The sequence below is a fragment of the Oryctolagus cuniculus genome, chromosome 3, assembly GCF_051225735.1.
Source record: "Oryctolagus cuniculus isolate XC-2025 breed Fujian yellow rabbit chromosome 3, ASM5122573v1, whole genome shotgun sequence".
NCBI classification, from domain to species: domain Eukaryota; kingdom Metazoa; phylum Chordata; class Mammalia; order Lagomorpha; family Leporidae; genus Oryctolagus; species Oryctolagus cuniculus.
Genome location: NC_142869.1, coordinates 68,271,201 through 68,288,863, shown reverse-complemented (window position 1 = coordinate 68,288,863; position 17,663 = coordinate 68,271,201). Strand labels below are relative to the sequence as shown.

At 47.9% G+C, this 17,663-nt stretch overlaps 1 protein-coding gene across 3 annotated transcripts in view; it reads left to right on the top strand.

The window, feature by feature from the left end:
- RAPGEF4 (Rap guanine nucleotide exchange factor 4) overlaps nt 1–17,663 on the top strand; it is a 326,097-nt gene that overhangs the window by 45,397 nt on the left and 263,037 nt on the right. For all 3 annotated transcript variants that reach the window (XM_002712290.6, XM_070070679.2, XM_089328145.1), the window contains 2 exons: nt 7,862–8,004; nt 11,469–11,557. In XM_002712290.6, the coding sequence (XP_002712336.2) occupies nt 7,862–8,004; nt 11,469–11,557 (232 nt within the window). The remainder of the gene's footprint in view (nt 1–7,861; nt 8,005–11,468; nt 11,558–17,663) is intronic.

The window sequence follows — 17,663 nt, the reverse complement described above, 5'->3', positions numbered from 1 at the left end:
TTTTCAGTGTCTAAAGCTAACGTGGCACCCAGTGTTCTGAAAGTCATTTGCTCAGCTCAGGGGACACGGTGGTGAGGTGGCTGGGGACGCGAGGGCTCAGGTCTGCTGCTGTGGATGATAGTGCACCGCGATGTGGCTGCTTGTGTCCTCGGTTTCCAGGCTGAGCCTTCTGTTCGTAGGGTCGGGGAGGGGTAACCGGGCAGACTGCAGTCCTGCCTCACCCTCCCTCCCTATGTCTTCCTTCCTTTGCCTGCCTCCTGCACCCACAGATCCCACTGCTGTCCCAGAGTGTTCCCAGGGCTGCGACAAGAGTTGTCTACTCAGCTGGTTGACAAGCTGACTCAGCTTCAATGGATGAGCTCCCCCCACAGCGAAGGTTCTGCAAATATTGACCCTCATGTGGCCAGATGGCAGAAGTCATCCGAGGGCCAGTGCTCTTGCTGGTTTTATGGTTTGTGTGTATTTTTTCCCCCACAACCCTTGTAATTCTGTGCTCTGGCTAACCCGGAAACTGGTTAATTAGTCTCCAAAGAATCCCAAATTGAATGAATTAAGATTTAAGAGTCCAGGGGCTGGCGTTGTGGCGCAGTGGGTTAAGCCACTGCTTGCGGTGTTCACGTCCCATATCAGAAGGCTGGTTCCAATCCTGGCTACTGCATTTCCCTCCAGTGCACCTGGGAAGCAGCAGGGCAGCATTTGAGTCCCTGTCACCCACGTGAGAGACCTAGATGGAGCTCCTTGGCCTGGCCCAGCCCTGGTTGCTGCAGCCATCTGGGAGTGAACCAGTGGCTGGAAGATCTACTCACTCATTCTTTCAAATGAATAAATAAATAAACATATATTTTTAAAAAGATGCAAGAGTGGACCTTGCATAATGTGTGTAGGCAGCATCTGGAATGCAGCACCTTGTCCATCCTTTGTACACCTGCTTTGGTAATTCTCACATTTGTCAGCCTTATGTAGTAAAACAAAATCCAGCCCCAAATGCTGTCATCCTTACAATTACAGTTCTTGCCATACTGTGTTCTCATTTTGGTTACGTGGCTCCCACCCCCACTGATCAGGTTGTGAGCTCCTCCTGGGAGGGTTGGTGTCCTGCTTGTCTTTGTCCTTCCAGGGAAAGATAAGGGATTTACTGGGTGAAAAAATACAATGAGTGTGCGTTCATGAAAGGATGTGTTTGCCAAATGGAGTCCTTTTAACCTTTGTAAATTTTGTTCATTCAGATTGCAAAAAATTGTTTTGTTGGTTTGAATGTTAAAGATGTGTTAAAACCATTCATTTGGAGATAATCAGCACATTCTAATAACATGATCTATAATCAAATGATTTGCTAATTGGTATTACTATTATAATTTATATTGCAGTACATTTCTAATTTCATCAGAAATACTTTAGTATGAGCCTTTTGCTAACTTAGATGTGTTAACCTCTATTGCTGTGTGAAGTACAGTTTTTAATGGCTGTGTAATTCATCTTGGATGAGCTGATGAATAATAAGAAGAAAAAAGACAAAACAAAATAAAGCAGGAACACATAGCGATTCATTGGTTTATAAGAAATGAAACCCAACAAGTAATTACTTGGTGGAGAAACAGATGAATGAAGGCGCCTTAGTCTGTTCAAAGAGCTGTAACAAGATTCTTTAGACTGGGTGGCTTATTAACAATAGGAATTTGTTTCTCACAGCTCCAGAGGATAGGAAGTTAAAGGTCAAGGTGCTGACAGATTTGGTGCCTGGTGAGGGTGTACTCTTTGGGTCACAGCATCTTTTTCTGTGCCCTCACGTGGCAGCGGGGAGAGCTAGTCTCTGTATCCTCTTTCCAAGGGCATCGATCCCACTCCTGGGGTCCCTGCCCTCTTGACCTACTCACAGCCTGGAGGCCCTGTTCCTGACACTTCCCCTGGGGGTTAGGGTTTCAACGCGGTCATTTGGAGGGAAAGGGGCACAGTCATTCAGATCCTAGCAGAAGCATCTGAAAGATACATAATGAAACATGAATTAACAAAATAATGGGATGGCATGCTGAAAGGAAATTTTATTAACTGAATTTCAGAGAACAGAGGAAACTTTGAAACTCTACAAAAGAAGCAAAATTTAAGCTGTCCCAAAGGGCAAATAGTGAATGTGAGACAATCGCGTTGTGTCTGTTGGTTTTCTAACTGCTGTGCAATACAATATGACAAACGTGGCTGAAAGCAGCACAGGGGGTATTATTTCGCCTTTCCCATGGAACGGGGGTCTGGGCACAGCTTGCCTGCTCAGGAGCTTAAGGGCTCCATCATGGGGCTGACTGGGCTGTGTTGCCATCTGCAGCTCAGGACCTCTCCCAGGCTTGTGTTTCTTGGCAGAATTCAGTGCCTTGTGGTTGCAGGACTGCGGTCCCCAGGTTCCTGCCACCTGTCAGCTAAGGCCGCCTGCATTCCTTGCCCCGTGGCTGTCTCCCGGTTCCTTATGGAACACAGCAGTTTCCTTCCACGAGGCCAGCTGTAGAATGTTCCAGTGATTCCACTCTTTTTAAAATTATTTATTTATTTATTTATCCACTGGTAAGACAGAATTACAGAGAGAGGGGGAGAGACAGAGAGGGCCTGAGGAGGAAGGGAGAGAGAGAGAGATATCTTCCATTTGCTGTTCACTCCCCAAATGGCTGTGACCAGGAGCCTAGAACTTCATCCGGGTCTCTCATACAGGTGGCAGGGACCCAAGTACTTGCGCCATCTTCCACTGCCTTCCACTCAAGCACATTAGCAGGGAGCTGGATTAGAGACAGAGGAGCCAAGACTTGAAAACTGGTGCTCATATGGGTTGTTGGGATCCAGAAGAGGCTTGGTCCGCTAAACTATAATGCTGACCTCTTCCCGTCCTGTTAAAGGATTCATTTGATTAAGTCAGGCCCACCCAGGAAGATTTCATTTTTTTAAAAGATTTATTTAATTTATTTGAAAGACAGAGTTACAGAGAGAGGTAGAGACAGAGAGAGAGGTCTTCCATCTGCTGGTTCACTCCCGAGATGGCCGCAACGGCCGGAGCTGTGCCAATCCGAAGCCAGGAGCCAGGAGCTTCTTCCAGGTCTCCCACATGAGTGCAGGGGCCCAAGGACTTGGGCCATCTTCTACTGCTTTCCCAGGCCACAGCAGAGAGCTGGATTGGAAGAAGAGAAGCCGGGACTAGAACCAGCACCCATGTGGGATGCTGGCACTGTAGGCCAGGACTTTAACCCGCATTGCCATAGTGCTGGCTCCAAATATTTCATTTTTGGTTGACTTAAAGTCAACTAAGTGTGGAGCCTCAATGCGTCTAAGAAATCTCTTCACCTTTAGAATGTACGTGACATCATCATTGGTGGAATCTCTCCCCATCTTTGCCATATTCTTTTGGCTAAAACCAAGTCTCATCCATCCTCATAGGGTTAACATAAGGATGTGGGTCATGGGGGTGGGGGAACCCAGCACCTTAGATTCCTGCCTGTCACCATGCCTTTTTTTTTTACAATGATTCTTTCAACATTTTGCTGTGGTGAGTACACTTACCATAAAATTTCTATACTCTTAGCACAGGTGTAAGTGTCCAATACAGGATTGTCAAGTACAGGGAAAATGTTGTACAACAAATCTCTAGAGTGCACTCATCTTGCTTGGCTGAAACTTTGTTGATTAGTAATGTCCAATGTCCTCCCCTGCCGCCCAGTTCCACTGTGACACTGTTTTATTCTATGAATGCAACTGTTTTGGATGCTTTTACTAAGGGGAAACCTACTTGTCTGCCTGTAACTGACTTATTTCACTTAGCATAATGTCAATATGCATATTCCAGAATTTCCTTCTTTTTTGGAATAAATAGTATTCCATTGTATGTGCAAACAGTGTTTTCTTTCTTTCTTTTTTTTTTTTAAAGATTCTATTTTAAAGTCAGAGAGAGAAAAAAAAAAGGAGGGAGAAAGAGAGAGAGAGCTTCCATCCCCTCATTTACCCTCCAGGTGGTTGCAATGGGCAGGGCTGAGTCAGGCTGAAGACAGGAGCCAGGAACTTCATCTGGGTCTCCCATGTGGGTCCTCATGTGGGTCTCCCATGTGGGTCTCAAATACTTGGACCATCTTCTATTACCTTTCTCAGGTTATTAGCGGGAGCTGGATTGGAGGTGGAGCAGCTAGAACATGAACTGGTGCACATATGGGATGCCAGTGTCACAGGCAATGGCTTAACCCACTATACCACAACACCAACTCCAACCATGTTTTCTTTATCCAATCATCCACTGATAGATAATTCAGTCTCCACATACTGGCTATTGTGAATAGTGCAGCAGTGGACATGGAAGTGTGACTACCTCGTGTTTGCAATTTTCTTGTGGGGTTGCTGGATCAGTGCTAGTTCTAGTTCTACTTTTGAAGAAGCTCTGAACTGTTTTCCACAGTGGCCACTCCATTTTCCATACCCACCATGTGTGTTCCAGTTTCCTCACTTGTCCTTTTTAAAAATAGCTGTCCTAGCAGTGTGAGATGATACCACCTTGTGGTTTTGCTTTGCATTTCTCTGATGCTTTATGACAGTGAGCACCTTTTCACATATCTCATGGCCATCTGGATGCCATCTTTGGTGAAATGTCTATTCAAGTCCTTTGACCATTTCTTAATTGGGCTGTGTGTGTGTGTGTGTGTGTGTGTGTTTAACTATTCAGTTGTAGGAGTTGTAAGTAATTCCTTTGGTGGTGGTTGTATGAGCATGTTTTAAGAATGAATTTTTTTTTCTTAAAGAAAGTGATTTTAAGAAGGGCCTTGGGCATTAGATGCCAGGCGAAGGAAAAGAACGTCTCTGTATGTGGAGCTTGTGCTCAGGGACCAGCTGCACATGGTTATTAAGGGAGCGGAAAGGAGCCGAGAGTGAGCTGTAATTAGAGAAACCGCATCATCACTTTGATGTACTGCAAGAACTTCCAGAGCGGTCTCTTGGCTGCTAGTCTTGCCTTCTCCCATCTGCCTCTACTCAAAGTCAAGGTGATCTTTCCAAAAACACGCATCCAATCATGTCTCTCCTCTGCTTAAAATACTTCTGCTGACTAGTAGACAGAACCCCAGATTCTGAGCCTCCTGGAATTGGAGCTGTGAGGCTTCAGCACCATATGTTTCATTCGTGCTCAGCAGCGATGGTGGAAGCGGGAGTCCAGGGAGAGGATGGATGTGAGAGCCACTGGCAGGTGGAATGACCTGGGTGTGGTGAGAGTCTGTCATAGTCTGTGTTTTGTCCTGCTGTAGCAGAATCCTTGAGACTGGGTCATTTACAAAGGACAGAAATTCATTTCTCCCACTTGGGAAATCTAAGATCCAGGCTCTGCCAATTGGTTAAGGGCTCCCTGCTGCACCCTGGCAGAGGGTGGAAAGGGGTAAACTTTCTCCTACAAGTCCTTTTCATGGTGCCATCAATCCAGGCACGAGGGGGGAATGCTCATCACCCACACCTCCTGCTAGGCCTCACCTCCCAGCACTGCTGATGTATTGAATTTTGAGCACTGCCTGCTGTCGGCTTGGCAGGGCCAGACCAAATGATGCCGCTGGCTTTATATGGCCTGTGGGCTGGTTGTTCCCCACCCCGTGAGTCTAAACTGAGTTTATGGAAGCGGTGCCTTAGTCTCCTGCTTCCTAACAGACTCTCTCCTCCAGTCCTCCAACAATGTTCATCTTTCTTGGTGCCACCTGTCTTCCTCTGACCGCTCGGCACTCTGGCACGTCTTGTCCTGACTTCTGTATTCGTGGGAGGAAGGCCAGGTGATGCTGTGGAACACCGCTCACCCCTTCTCAGTAGCTGCACACTATGGAGGTTTGTTTGGCCCTCACGGGAGAGAAGTCTTTTGTGAGTTGTACGTTGTTCCCCCTCCTTGTGACTGTAGGGTGTGAAATGGAGAGCTACTGTATTGGTTTCTCCGGGATGCCAAACTGGATGGTGTGAGATTACAGACATTTATTCACTCATGGTTCTGGAGACAAGAAATCGAGGTGTGGGCAAGGCCTTTCTCTTCTGAAGGCTCTGGGGAAGATTGCTTCCTCGCCCCTGTTAGCTCCCGAGGTTGCCAGCCATCCTCGGCGTTCCTTGCTGGCTGAGGCCTCACTCCCCTCTCTGTCTCCACCCTCACAGTGCTGTCTTCTCTGTGCCCAACTTTCCCTCTTCCTAGGGGGCCACAGTTACCGAATTAGGGCCCACCCTAATCCAGTGTGACTCCACCTTAACTTGATTACTTTGAGTGTACTTCACAGTAAGGACAGGCACAGGTACTCTTAGGACGTCAACATATCTTATACAGGGATGCAGGTAGACCCTTCCCACCCTTCAAAGTTGGGACTGAAGAAGAGGGAAAGGAAGAGAACATCATCGCTCTCTCCTGAGTCTCACTGAAGTGAAGCGCCGTGGTTTTGTTCACAGTCCCCTGATCCCAACATAGCTGCAGAGGCGGCTACTAAGTTCAGGGGGTCACACAGGTATTTGGGGAACATTATTGCTCTCTGTCACATCCTTACCCAAGTCATTTCCCCTGATTCTAGAGTGCTCTAGGGCATGCGTGAGTTGAGGTAGTCTCTATAGAATGTCAAACATCTATTAAGGAACACCACTAAGGTTCTGCAAAGCTTATTGAAGAAATGATCCTGGAAAGTTACTCAAATAAATGAAAATAATTTATATAAACTGTAAAAATATCCTATTTTCTTAGGTTCTTTGGTTCATCTTAATCCAAAGAAGACAAAAATAGTGGTTATAGGCTGGATCTGTTCCATAGATTCTATGTGTGTGTGTGTGTGTGTGTGTGTGTGTATGTGTGTGCATGTATACATGTGGCCCATACAATGTGTAAGAAATGTGAACAAATGGACGGCACCATGGCTCACTAGGCTAATCTTCCACCTGCGGCGCTGGCACACCGGGTTCTAGTCCTGGTCGGGGTGCCGGATTCTGTCCCGGTTGCTCCTCTTCCAGGCCAGCTCTCTGCTGTGGCCAGGGAGTGTAGTGGAGGATGGCCCAAGTCCTTGGGCCCTGCACCCCATGGGAGACCAGGAGAAGCACCTGGCTCCTGCCTTCAGATCAGCGCGGTGCGCCGGCCACAGTGCTCCTGCCACAGCGGCCATTGGAGGGTGAACCAACAGTAAAGGAAGACCTTTTTCTCTCTTTTCTCTCTCTCTCTCTCTTTCACTGTCCACTCTGCCTGTCAAAAAAAAAAAAAAAAAAAAAAGAAAAAAGAAAAGAAAAGAAATGTGAACAAACATCTAGTTATCTTTCCTTGAACAGCTGAAAGATCTGACGCTGTCCGTGGGCTAGCATTTTCACAGAAAATCAGTAGAAAGGAAGAGCCAGGTGAGGACTGAGGGACTGTCACCACTGCGGTGGCCGCGCTCCCCACCGCTGCCTATAGCATCGCCAGCGCCGACACCGCGGCTGGGCATCACTTCTCATTTCGCTTTGTGCTTTCGCCATTGTTTGCTCAGGGTAGAGATTTTTTTTCCTTAAATTTTTTCCCACTTTATTTCTTTGACCCTTGTAGCATTCATGCTTATGACCTCAACTTTTAGTAAAGTCTGTTTTTGCTTGTGTGATATCATAACCTGGTACTTCCAAGGGATTAAACATTGCCCAGAAGAATATTGGAACCTGTGACTCTGAGAATGATTCCCACCGCAGCCATTTGCTATGGTAGTGACTTGAGGTGACGGGGGCCCAGAAATACCAACACTGGGCACAGGTGGATAAATACTTGCAATATAGAGTTTGGGATAGTTGCATACCCTTGAATGTAATTAGAACAATGCCTGTTGGCCCGTTTTTCAAGTACATCCCTACTGAGACAGCATATTGTATGTTTTCTTCCCCTGTGTAGACCTTTGGAACGATCCAGTGAAGATGTGGATATAATCTTCACACGACTGAAAGAAGTCAAGGCTTTTGAGAAGTTTCACCCGAACCTCCTTCATCAGATTTGTCTATGTGGTTACTACGAGAACCTGGAGAAAGGAATAACACGTAAGAAATGCAATTGCACGAATGTGTTTTCCTGTGTGGTTTGCTCTCTTGTGGCCAAAGGAGGATTTATGTGCCAGATGTTTGAGCTTCCACCAAAGGTATCAAATTGACATTTGGTTCCATGTAGGTGTTTTCTTAACTCCATTGTTCACAGAATGGCAATGGTTCTTCCAGGGCACCTCCTTTCCAGATGGAGCTGGAAGGGTGTGCTGATCCATGTATTTAGCTGTATCTTTCAAAATTCAAAGAACTCTCTTCTATAATCTGTGAATAAGTAATTAGTAGATTACCAAATAAAGATAAAGTGTTTCTTAACTAATGCTAGTTGTAATGTTTTAAATTAACCTCAATAATATTATATAATCCTGGTGTGCCTAAGGGGAAAGGAGAATAGAATGTTGGGATGACAGCTGCATTTTTTTTTAGGAAAAAAATCTGTTTCCCTTTAAAACTGTAAGCTTTTCCATCTGTTGGGATGCTTATGCTGCAGTAACAAAAAATTCTCATCCCAGTGGCTTGAAAAAAATCAATTACCCATACCTGAGAAGTCCTGAGCTAGAATATTTCAAGGTTAGTTAGTATAGTGACTCAGGGACATTAGTAAGGCCCTCAATCCTTCCTGCATTTTTCTTAAAAATATGTATCTTCAAGCATTAGCTTCCATTGTCTGTCGTCCCATATGACCCTAAGACATCCATAGCCGTTGGAGTCACTACATGCTGACACAAAAACACTCTGTTGAAAGACTATTCTTGGATCTTTCTCTGAAGTCTCCCAGAATTACACCATATGCCCATGTCCACGTCAATCACTGATAAGAAAAATTGGATCACTATCGTTAGTAAAATAGTGTGCTGTTATCTGTGGTGCCATCTTAGGCTCTGGCCGCGGTCGCCATCTTGCACAGTACACTTCAGTCCTAAGCCCAGCCTGGCTCGCTAGATGTCAGGTGACCAAACAGCGCAACCACAAGTGTCAGCTCCACCCCCACCCTAACAGGATTCGTTTGTCCCACTTCCCTACCCCCTGCAAGGTATAACAGGACCTGCTTCCTGCACACGTGCTCTCTCTCTTGATCTCTCTCTCTCTCTTGCTCTCTCACCCTCTCCTTCCAGCCTGTCAGGTTTCCCCCACCCCACAATAAACCTTTCCCTTAACTCTGGTGTTGGGTGTGTTTTGCGGTGCCCTTATAACTATGGTTGGTTTCAAGCAGTCGTGATCACCCCAGTGGAACTAGGGAAGGAACTCACAGGCCCTGAGTGCCTGGCCTTGAGCACAAGGGCGAACACTTGTGAAAAATTTGGCTTCAGCTCGGTAAGGGGTCATGGTTGGCTCTGAGTGGGAAGTAGATGTGTCATATCATCATTGCAGAAAATTTAGAAAAACAACACAATAAAACTTATCTGCAATCCCCAAGTCCAGAGATCACTGTAACCATTTTGTGTGTATCCTTTAAGATGTTTCTCATGTGTACAAGCACACAAACATAGTCACATTTCGTTTTTAAAAAGCCCCCCACCTACCATTTTCTAACCAATATATATATATATATATTTTCATCATACCAGAAATCTCATTCTTTTGGAGATAAGACTCCATGTTCTGTTTCTTAAAGCCGTTTTCCAAAGTCATGTTTGATGGTCGGTGATATTGTCTCTTGGGACCAAAAAGTTCTTCAGAGGCAAAGGCCTAACTCTAAAGTGAGTCCCTTACACAGGCTTGGAGAAGCAGAGAGGCCAGCTATAAACCTATCAGCCCCATCAGGAGCATCTCGTTGTTGTTCTTTGCTTTTCCCTGGCATGTCCTAGCTGGGTGCAGAGCAGCCTGTCCTCATTAATTAGGGCTCCCCGGAGCTTACTCTGATGCAGTGAGCGCCAGTTGTCAGAGTTCAGCTTGTCTTCCTGTGTTCCTTCATTGGTGCACTTGACCTCTGACTCTCACTATGAAGAGAATTTGAAGCTACTAGATCTTTCCAGTTCGTCATTTAGCTTGTTTGTTTATTTTAAAGGCAGAGTGACAGAAGGAGAGGGAGAGATAGAGAGATCGTCCATCTACTGGCTCATTCTCCAAATGCCCACACAGTTGGAGCTGCACCAGTTTGAAACCAGGAGCCAAGAATTCCTTCTGGGCCTCCCATGTAGTTGGCAGGGACCCAAGTACATTGACCATCAACTGCTATCTTCCTGGGCATATCAGCAGGAAGCTGGATTGGAAGTGGGGGAGCTGGCACTCCAATAATGGGATGTCGGCATCCCAAGCAGTAGCCTAACCCATGTATCACATATTTAAAAGTGCATATTTTAAAATCATATTTAAAGCATATTTTAAAAGCATATTTAATAAGACAGTTGATTTTTATGAGATTTTTGAGCCAGTGTTTCAGAATTACTTTCCAAAGTAATTCTTTTTTAAAGATAGATTCATTCATTCATTCATTTAGGCAGAGTATAGAGAGAGGGGGAGGGAGGAATCTTCCATCTGCTGATTCACTCACCAAAAGGCTGCAACAGCCAGGATAACAGCCAAAGGTAGGCGTGTAGAACTCCATTCTGATCTCCCACATGAGAGGCAGAGGCCCAAGCCTTCGGGCTGTCTTCTGCTTTCCCAGGGCATTAACTGGAAGCTGGATGGGAAGCAGAGCAGCCAGGACTTGATGTGGTGTTCTGGAATGGGATGCGGGTGGAATCTTAGCCTGCTGTGCCACAGTGCTGGCCCCAAAGTCTGATCTTAACAAGTTACGAGAACTGAGGTTTGTCGAAATATTTCTCTTCTTCACAAACTTAAAGCAAAATTGGGCTCAGAAATTTCTGAGACAATCATTTACAGATGCCTAAAAATGGTGAATTCATAAAACAAAGAAGGAAATGAACAATGATCACTTGTAGTTAAAAAGTTTTAACCAAAAGACATTTTGTGTGTGTGTGTGTGTGTGTGTTTTTTTTTTAATAAGCATGCATTGATTAGCTTAGAAGGACCCAGGCTCTTCCAGAAAGCACATTGTTTTCAATACAGATTCAAAGTGCTGGAGGTTGTGGTCTGGTGTTCTGTTGAGTGAGATAACCTCGTTGATGTGCATTCGATCTAGAGAAAAAATTTTCTAAGAATCATAATACCATGAAATGTATTTAAAATAAATTACACAGAACATCAGTCAATTCTTCTTAAATTCAAAGGCTCCTAAAGTGTTTAGGATTATCGTCTAGGTGCAAATATGTGCAGCTCTGTAAATACGACAGATTTCTATTTAACCGAATTCTACTTGGCTGAACGTTGGGTAGATAGGCTGCCGCTTTGTCAGTAGATGAAGCAAAGATAAGTGTGTCATATTCTTGTGGGCACGAGTGGGGGAGGGTGGCAAGCTCGGCTGGGCTGAGATGTGTTTCTGACAATCAGTAAAGAACTCTCAAGTCACCCAGGGAAACCAACTCGCATTTGGAATACTTACAGTGCTGTTTCTTTTCCAGTATTTCGCCAGGGTGATATTGGAACCAACTGGTATGCTGTCCTGGCAGGATCTTTGGATGTTAAAGTCTCGGAGACCAGCAGTCACCAGGTAATCTATCTTGCTTTTAAGCAGGATTTACTCTTACTTTTAAAGATGCAGTATCCCTATGTTTTTTATGGCATGAAAATGACATTTTCCAAGTCCATTTCTCTTTCCCCATAATAAGGGGTTCGCTCACCAGTATTTGTTGGGTTTCTTTAGTAAGCTGCTCAACAACCATATGCATTGGAAGTCTTCCCTGATTTCAGTATGGGACTGGGTGGCAGAACATGAACTACGAGACCACAGTGCATCTATTGGGAAATTCGAGTAGTTCAGTAGCAGGGGGAGAGGCTGCCATTGCAGGGTGTGAAGTGTGGACACAGGGGAAGGACAAGGGTCACCTGCAGGCTGTGTCCAGGGGACAGGGCCCAGAAGGGGATTCTCCATGGTCCCTTCTCTTCGAGGTGGTCCTGGGGGAGCCGTGATGGAGAGTGGGGAGAAGCTGGGATTTAAGGAGGAGAGAGGAGAGGAAAATGCGTGGAAGAGAAAAGAACCAGGAGAGCAGACGTGCCCAAGGGGGAGAGAAATCAAGGCAGCAAGGGTGTGCTGACTCCAAACCAGCAAGGACCCTGGGTTTCCTTGTGGGTCCTTCTTCCATCTGTATCTTGGCTTCTTTCTTCACCCTGGAAACCATCTTATCCGTGGCCTTACAGTAGCCCTGGTGATGCAGGGGTTATATGGCCGATATAGCCCCCCCCCGAAAACCTTGCTTTACTGCTCGACCTTGGCCTTGCGGATGGGAATGGGCCCGTAGTACTATTTTTCTTCTCAAATATAGCAGTGGCTTCTCTTGCCTCTATTAGTCACTGCTGTACAGCTTGGTGTCTCCATAGGTAAAGCTCCCATTCTTTTTCTTTTCATGATGTTTAAAATTGGACCTCAGGATGCCTTTCTCAACTGCAGTGCCCCTCCCTCTGACATTATGACTCATGGCCTCGATACACACATACCTGCTGTTCAGAGCCAAGGGCCTTGAACCTGAAAGGTGTGCTCCCTCAATGGCCACCTGCAGGAGCCACTGTGAAAACGTGCCACGTCTTATGTTCACATATTCAGGGTTCAGATAAAAACTGAAGACAGGGGCCAGTGCTGTGGTGCAGTAGGCTAGGCCTCCGCCTGCGGGGCTGGCATCCCATATAGGCACCGGTTCATGTCCCATCTGCTCCACTTCTGATCCAGCTCTCTGCTTATGGCCTGCAAAGGCAATGGAAGATGACCCAAGTGCTTGGGCCCCTGCACCCACGTGGGAGACCTGGAAGAAGCTCCTGGCTCCTGGCTTTGGATTGGCCCAGCTCCAGCCATCACGGCCATTTGGGGAGTGAAATAGTAGATGGAAGACCTCTCTCTTTGCCTCTCCCTCTCTCTGACTATACCTCTACCTCTGAAATAAATTAAAAAAAAAAAAAAGAGGCCAGAGAGTTGAGTAATAGCAAACTCAGAAAGATTTATCAAGAAAAGTCAAAGTTAAGAGGAGAAACCATCTGCAGCCCAGGATCGTGTTTAAGATGATGTTTCAGATCCTCAGTCACAGGTAGCATATTGAAATGTGAAAATGAATACGGCACCCACCTAAATCTGAGATTTAAATTTTGTGGGGACTTGTGTGAATATTGGATTTGTTAGCAGTCACTGTCTTTATAATGGGATGGTTTCCTAAAAGATTTGTGTGCACGGCAGGGGTGGGTAGGGTTGGCATTTGGAGTTGGAATGCGGAATGTGGTGGCCTGGGTTATGCCCTTTGTTATGGATGGCAAAGTCTCAGGCAGTGCCCAAGTCCTGCTTACTCCATAGTGTACTCTGCTGTTTGTGAGCAAATGCGTGGAAAGTTGCATCAGACACTGCCTGGAACCTGGGCCTCGCAGCTTGGATGCAGCCGCTCTCCCAGGACCAGTTTCCTCTGGGTCTCAGAGAGGGTCGAGGAGAGAAGCAGGTTTTGCTCCTTGACGCTGCCTCAGTTTCCCAGTGGGACTGAGGACAGCCAGCATCTCTTGAATATTTGCCACGTGCCAGGTTTTGTTCTAAGCACGCATGGCTGCCTGGTTCATCCTTTACTCCTCACAACAACCCTGGGAGGCGCTGCGTTAGACCAGGTGCCCCAAGTCACGTGTCTAGAACTCAGGTGAATGCAAGCATCCGGACCCATGAACTGACTCAACAGAAGCCACGTGCAGTGTGCAGTGTCCCGTCTCTCAGCCTGTCGTCACACTTTCAGGTCACCCCTGTCCTTTCTCTCTGCACATCTTCTGTCCCAGTAGGCACAGAGCTGTTCCTGGTGCTCATCTTACCCCAGGGTCACCTGCAGGCTGTGTCCAGGGGACAGGGCCCAGAAGGGGATTCTCCATGGTCTCTTCTCTTCGAGGTGGTCCTGGAGGAGCCATGATGGAGAGTGGGGAGAAGCTGGGATTTAAGGAGGAGAGAGGAGAGGAAAATGCGTGGAAGAGAAAAGAACCAGGAGAGCAGACGTGCCCAAGGGGAAGAGAAATCAAGGCAGCAAGGGTGTGCTGACTCCAAACCAGCATCAGGTTTGGATGGGATTAAAATAGAATTTGGCCGGGCTCCAGAAATATTGCCCCGGACCAATTATGTCTCACCAGGACCCCAGCGGAGAATAGCTGAGTAGTACTTTATTATTAGCATTTTTTTAAAACCAACAAACATCTAATTTTAGACTTTAGCTGTGACTTTGGCCTTAAACTTAACACAAAGCACTCCTAAGCTGGACTTGGTCTTGTCCTTGGGTGTTAGGAGTTGTGAGCTCTGACCAAAGCTGGCTTGCCGCCTTCTCATATGCTACCTCCCACGGTGTTGCACCAGGGTTTCCTGGAGGGATCCGCACCACTAAGGTATGGGGAAGAGAAAGCTGCTAATTCCTGCAGCCCTCCAGAGGGTTGCCTGGGGTGGAGAGGAGGCTAAGTGTTCCAGCCTGCTCTGAGGGGGCAGGACGAAGTTCCAGCCACGCGGGGAAAGAAGCTAAGGAGGCTGAGGGTGGTGGCTGAACCTCCTCCCGTGCCAAAGCGCCTGGAAGGAATAAGCAAAGCCAGTTCAACCTGCTCTGGCCTTGCAGCTGGTGGGGCCACTCAGGGTGACTGGTCAGCTTCTCAGAGCTGCGCCCTAAGGAGGCAGGGTTCTTCAGGCAAACAGAAGCAACAGCAGACAGAGCAGGGAGCAGGCGGATGAGAAAGGTTTTAAGGAACTGGCACTTTGGAACCTGTAGGGGATCCAGCAAACAGGAGATTCAGGTCAGAGCTGTTGCTGCCATCTTGAGTTGCTAAGGCTGGGAAATTAGGTGGATTTCTGGAATTCTGCTTCCAGAATTCCCTCTTTGAGGAATCTCAAGGAAGCTCATTTGGTTTTAAGGCCTTTAGTGATTACTCTCCATGTTCCAAAGAGTAATCGACTATATAAAGTCTATTGATTGTAAATGGTAATCACATTGAAAAAAGGCCACTATGGTAACATCTAGGCCAGTATTTGATCAAGCGACTGGTTAACCATCGTCTGGCCAGGTGGATACATAAGATCAACCATCAGGTACCCCAGTGGGGAGTGCAGTGGTTGAGTGATGGTTAAGGGGGAGGAGCAAGGAAGGACCCGGAAGCGTTACCCCTAGAGGGCAGAAACAGTCATCGCTAAGTGCTTCCCTTGGGTGATGCTGTGCAGGGGCCCCTTGTGCCGTGACAGATGTGACCTTAGGCCTCCATGTTCTGTTGGCCACTGGGATGGAATGGAAGGCTTAGCAGGTGCAACTTTCCCAGGCCCCCACGACAGGAATTCAATCTGACATGCCTGCCCCACCCTGCCTTGCATGTTCTTCCTGCTGTTAAACATGAAAAAAAGGGAGGAAGGGTAGGGGGTGATAACAGAGAAAGAAGACAAGATACCAGACACTAAGAGAATCGAGGAAAGGGGGCAAAGCAGGGACAGCGCCGAGTCAAGTCTAGAAGGAGGGCAGGTTTTCTCGTCTTAAGTCCCCTGTACTGCGTGCCTGCCCTCCCGTCTGAGCCACAAGGGGATGTAGACAGAGATTCCCAAACTCAGCCCTAAGTCTCAGAGCCAGTGTGAGGACAGCATCTTCCCTGACCAGAATGGTGAGAGGAGCAGCCACAGCCTCTGGCAGCACAGCGCCCCCTGCGGGCCACTGTGTGCTAAGCACTTTCCCAGCATTATCTCCCTGGCTGCTCAGCACTTGGCTCCGCCCTCTTCGGGCTCTGGTCAGTCTCCCAGGATGGGTCCCCAATAACTTGGCCAAGGCCACTCAGCTGTTAGGTGTCAGAGCCAGTTCTTTGTGATTCTAGGGCTCCAGGGCCTGAGCATTCTCATTGTACAGGGGCTATGTGGGTGTGAAAGGGAGGGCTTGGTGGTGAGGCCTGAGCTGTTCGGGAGCAGTGACCACAGGCTCTTGCATTTCTCCTGCACCTGCCACCCTCCAAGCCTGCCTTGCAGTGTCTGCCTCACCTGGAGTGAGCTGTTGGGGACAGCCACTTCTCCGGCTCTTCCGGCTCTCCTCCCACCGCCAGCCAGATCTGGACACACAGTTGGCTGAATGTGGTGCAGCCTCTCACAGGGCTTCCAGGCTAGAGGGTGGGACAGATGCACGTGGCTGAGAGGGCGGGGAGCGAAGGCACGAAGGTGTGAAGGGGGGGAAGGGAATCCTTTGGGAGTTCGCTGTCATAGCTGAGTGTTGTGTATTGATTGGACATTATTGATTGGTAGAATTAACCAACATCCTCTTTACGTGACTATAGCAGATAGAAGGCTATGTAACTGAAGACGCAGAAGGTAACTCTTCCTTTTGATTCAAACTCGCACCACTTCTATCCCACTTCAGTAAACACTACGTGTTCTCCTTCTCTGTCCTTTTATTTTGTTGATTTTTGCTCTTCAGATTCAAGCACGCAGTCACTTCCTGTCTTTCTCATTGACTAGGTGGTCCTTCTTGAGCCTTTGGGTGGTACACCGTGGGTCACCAGGACCTTCACTGATGGTGGTCTTTGCTGCCAGCCTGTCACAGGACTGCTCATGGTTTACTAACTCACTTTGCCTTGAGCTTTCCCTCTTAGGAAGACCCACCTGAATGTGTGACCCTAATCCACAGGTGGAAGGGTGGTCAATTCTGGGTGACACCGTGGTGAGCCACCTGTGAGTTCCTTAACTAGTCCTGGCTGTGCTCAGCTTTGCTCATTATGTGTGGCCATTTGCCTGCACTGCCTGCCAGGGCTCTCCAAGGGGCACCTGCTCCCAAGCTCCTTTAGTATACCCAGGGGCGGGGGACGTGATGTGGATTCTTCTTGGCTGCCTGGATCACCGGCACCCAAGATCTTCCAGAGAAAGTCATTGATTGCATATTCGGGAGCAGTAGGGAAACACAGACTGCAGTGAGCAGTCACGTGGGGCTCAGACCCTCTCCCGGGAGGCGAGGGTGGTGAGAAAAGGCAGCTGGGCAGGGCGGACTGGGACAGCTCCCTGGCTTCTGCTGCCCGTGGGCTCTCCCACCATCAGTGCAGAGGCAGCCGCCGGGCAGCTGGGCAGGGGGGAGGGCAGCCTGGCTCTGCCTTACCTGCAGGGCCCACTCTTGGCTCATGATGTGGCCCAAAGCGGTACCCAGTGATGCCCGGGGGCCAGCACGGCTTCTCTCCTCCCCTGCATGTGGTCAGGCCCTTGCTGGCCGGGCCAGGAGCCTCACCTGCATCTGCCTCTCTGCTTTCCCGGTGGCTGGGTTCCCAAACCAGGGCTCCATGAGTGCACTGAACGGGAGGGGAGGCACAAGGGGCCCGCTCTCCCAGAGGCTCTCCTGGAGGAGGGCTACGTCACCTTCACTTAAATTTTTTTATTTTATTAGAGAGAGACAGAGACAGAGACAGAGAGAGAGAGAGAGAGAAAGAAATATCTTCCATCTGTTTGTTCACTCCACAAATGGCTGCAATGGCCAGGGCTGAGCCAGTTAGGTCTCCCACTTGGGTGGCAGGAGACCAGGCACTTGGGCCATCTTCTGCCGCTTTCCCAGGCATGTTAGCAGGAAGCTGGATAGAAAGCATAGCAGCCGGGACTTGAACCAGTGCCCATATGGGATACCAGCCTTGTGACCATTGGCTTAACCCATTATGCCACAATG